At 34.9% G+C, this 3,750-nt stretch overlaps 1 protein-coding gene and 1 pseudogene across 2 annotated transcripts in view; one reads left to right on the top strand and one right to left on the bottom strand.

Annotated features, from left to right (window-relative positions):
* Positions 1–2,746, top strand: part of psma6l (proteasome 20S subunit alpha 6, like) — a 6,912-nt gene extending 4,166 nt beyond the window's left edge. Inside the window, exons 6-7 of the mRNA XM_079886578.1 lie at positions 597–691; positions 1,363–2,746. Of these exons, the coding sequence (XP_079742704.1) occupies positions 597–691; positions 1,363–1,420 (153 nt within the window). The 3' untranslated portion in view covers positions 1,421–2,746. The remainder of the gene's footprint in view (positions 1–596; positions 692–1,362) is intronic.
* Positions 2,124–3,000, bottom strand: LOC307167200 (NAD(P)(+)--arginine ADP-ribosyltransferase 2-like; annotated as a pseudogene). The gene is made up of 2 exons: positions 2,953–3,000; positions 2,124–2,872 (listed from the first exon to the last, which is right to left on the bottom strand). The product of its transcript is annotated as an NAD(P)(+)--arginine ADP-ribosyltransferase 2-like (transcript).
* Between the last annotated feature and the right edge of the window lie 750 nt (positions 3,001–3,750).

The raw sequence follows: 3,750 nt of genomic DNA, 5'->3' as shown, positions 1-3,750 counted from the left end.
CTAGTAAACAGTTGAGAAGGAAACGCATGTGTGTCAGTATCAGTATATTAGATCAGTGCATTCGCTCTTAAAGTGACAGCAGCCTCATATTCCTGCTGCCGTATGTGTTTATAATGTTACTCAAACAACAAAAGACAGAGAAAAACGGAATAACTTTTATAAGGATTAATTAATAAGGATGTTTAATGTATACAGTGAGGACTAAGCAGTGTTATTTTACATTTGTTTACTTTATTAAATTTCTCTACCTGAAAGATCTACCGGGAATACCCGAAAAGCGTAATGTTATACATTTATATTAGTTAGGCTAGTAGTTTTAGCTGTGGTATTAAAATTGGAATAGAGAATTGTGAATTTTCACTAGGATAATTTATTTTTTTGTGTCATTACTTCCTGTTTTTGCTAAAACAGTTTCATAGCTGGTAAACATATTTATGGTATGTACATTTTCAGAACTCACTGGCCATTGGCAGATGTGGCAAAGTTATTTCTAGGCCCTTTATGTTAATATAATATGCTAAAATGTTATGTTTACTGTTTGTCAGCAGTGTGTTGACTGAATATTGTAATTCTCATGTGTGCCTCCTGTCCTCTAGATGGCGATCTCGTGTTTGTCTTCTGTGCTTTCCATGGACTTCAAAAGCACTGAGCTGGAAGTGGCTGTTGTGACCAAAGAAAAGCCTAAATTCAGGTACAGAGAGAGAACGAATGAGTGTCTGACAGCAAACATATGATGTAGTTTAAGCAGAAATATGGCGTTACATCTGTGCCAAAAAGGTCAACTATTTTGTGTAATTCATTTGTCTACTGTTGCTGCTGTTTTATTTATGTTGTGTTTTATGCTTTATAAGTGTCTGTTCTGTAATGCGTTTAACAGATATCCAGGTAAACAAACACGACATTTAGATTTGTTCAATAATGAGATTTCTAAAACTTTCAGATTTATGCATTTATAGCAGACGCTTTTATACAATGAGAACTGCTCATATTATCTTTCTGTTCTATAAGTGTGAATGAATCTAGAGTTCTTTACTTTCATCCTTTTGTTTTGTCATAATATTCATTGTTTTAGAAAGATGGTATATGAAAATCTGCAAAAAAATTCACATTTCACATTCAAAATGTGAAAATATGAAAAATCATATTTTTTGCAAAATGACAGATAAAGACATCATAAACATATTAAAAAAAATTAACAAGTACGCAGTGACTGCAGACATGGACGAATTGTTGTATTCCCCATTTTTAAGTTGATAAAGGCGTCTGCTAAAGGAATAAAGGTAAATTTACACAGTTGTTAGCAGTCGGCTGCTTTTTGGCACAAATACGCCCTCATAGAGAACATCTGTCTGTGTCTTTCAGGATTCTGTCAGAAAAAGAGATCGAGGGACATCTGATAGCGATCTCGGAGAGAGAATAACGTCAGGTTTCCACATTTTTATAAAATCCACTGAAATGAAACGCTATTATCTGCCGTTTGCTCATCATTTCTCAGCTCATAGTTTTACACTGAATTTGATACAGATTGTATTTGGTGTCTGTTACCTGGTGAATGACGTCTATAAACCAGTGGACAGTCAAATAATTCTCAAATAAACAGCATTTTGTCAGTCTAAAACAGCCTCATTGAGTAATATCCACTTTCTGCTTTAAAATATTACATTGATTTCCTTCATTGTGTGCTTTCCTCTTTCTCCAGCTGGTGGCGTCATTTATTCACGGATTGTGACACATTTTTCCAGCTGTAAAAGCTCCCAGTTGATCACTGATTTATGTTCCCACCATAACATGCAAACACAAAATGTGTTGTTGATCAAAGAGAATTATGAGAGAAAAGAATATGCTTTGAAAGATTTATTTGGTTAACAGAAGTTGAAAAAAAAAAAGCATAAGCATTTTCTGATGTTTACCTTGTGAACCTACTAATCGTACAATCAGACAAATGCTGTAATTTAATAAAACACACAATCAGTGTTCAATAACAAGAAACATACAGTATCTACATGTTAACACATAACAAAATAATGTTAAAATTAGAACACTGTTCAACTTGTTTTCCCCTGTTCATGCCACGGTACAATTCAGGTCACTTATTATCTCCAGAGCTTTTCAAAGCACTTTGTTCAGCGCACACCATAGTACTTTGCTACGGTCTTGGTTGGTTTTTGAATAGAGCACAGTTCAGGTTACTTCTTGCTCCAGAGCTTTCCAAAGTGAATACAGTCTCACACCAGATATCTTTCTGAAATGGTCTTGTCTTGATATCAGTGACTTTAAACTTTTCATAAGGAGGAATTAGCACTTCTTTCTCATAAGTAAGCCTAGAATATTCTGTCACATCAGCACCTAAACAAGTGTAGATTTCAAAACAAGATTTACTTCCAAAACGCTTTGCTAAGTTACGATCAAGAGAGGAGGATGTAAATGAGCCGAAACGAATGTTTAGAGTATTAAACCCATTAAATGCAAGTTTTGTACCACGAAAGGTTTCAAAGCACTTATTTTGTTTTTTCCTCAGAATATCTATCGCTTCTGTTAATAGAAACTGAAGTGAATACCATTTGTATGTCCTGGCTGTGTATTCTTGTTTTCCATTACGAGTGTCATCATTAAATTTAGGATATATATTATATTCTGTGTTAGTGTACACATAAATGGCAATTGAATTATGACGTTTCAAGGTATTGTCATGAAATGCATTTTTTTCACCTTCTTCCCAAGATTTATTAAATTCTTCCGAGTTATCACGTTCCTTCTTTAGATATTCTTTCTCCACCTTATTTGCCATTTTCACTCTACAGCCGTAATAATAGTCATCAACTGAATCCGGTGCCATATCCAAGGTTAGTCCTGCGACAGCAGCTCTGTGATCCTGCAGCAACAGGAATCATAATGATCACATCATCAGTATTCATGTCTGTAATATTCATACATACTAGAACACGAGCTTACCTGTCCCAGAGCAGCTAAGATGAGAAGAGCTTCAATGATCAGCAGCATCTTTATTCAGTCAGATCCCTCAGATGATCTAGTGAAGAACAGATGCTGAAAGACAAGAAAGTTTCACAAATACTACATTTATATTACTTCCATAGGAATATGTGCATAGATTTGCACAATGACATTGACCTTGTACTTTAACCCCTAAACTTACCTGAAAATACTGTTGTCTGGTTTTTCAGAAGATCAGAAAGTAATTTGCTTTCAGTCAGATGACAACGCTTCTTCAAACAAACAGACAAGGAGGTTGAAGTTGGTTTTTATAACACTAATAATGTGTGCGTGTGTGTGTGTGTGTTTTCTGAGAAATAACAGCTGAAGTGTGAACTTGTTGCTTTTAGCTCAAGTAAACTGTTAAGCCCATCATAATGCAACTCTTGTGAAGGTCTATGTGTGGTTTCACACTGGCTAAAAAAAGTAACAGTTGGAGGACACATTCTGAATTAAAAGAAGTCAAGTCAAGTCTCCTTCATTTATATTGCGCTTTTAACAATATAGATTGTTTCAAAGCAGCTTTACAGTGATAATAGGAAATTACAATAACAGAGATTGTTTTGGCTTTACAGCAGCTCTAGAATAAAGATATTGTCCAGCCAAAGTAAGTTTTCATTGATTCACTTCGGTCACAACGATCATTAGTTATTAACTTCAGGGCCGCTTACACAACACAGTTTTTACTGAAAACCCCCAATGAACGCAAATCTTGAAGTAGCTTCTAAGGTGCAAGCGTTGATTTGGATTTTGGAATTG

Source organism: Squalius cephalus, assembly GCF_949319135.1.
Source record: "Squalius cephalus genome assembly, chromosome: 11".
NCBI lineage: Eukaryota > Metazoa > Chordata > Actinopteri > Cypriniformes > Leuciscidae > Squalius > Squalius cephalus.
This window is presented reverse-complemented; position numbering and strand designations above follow the sequence as displayed.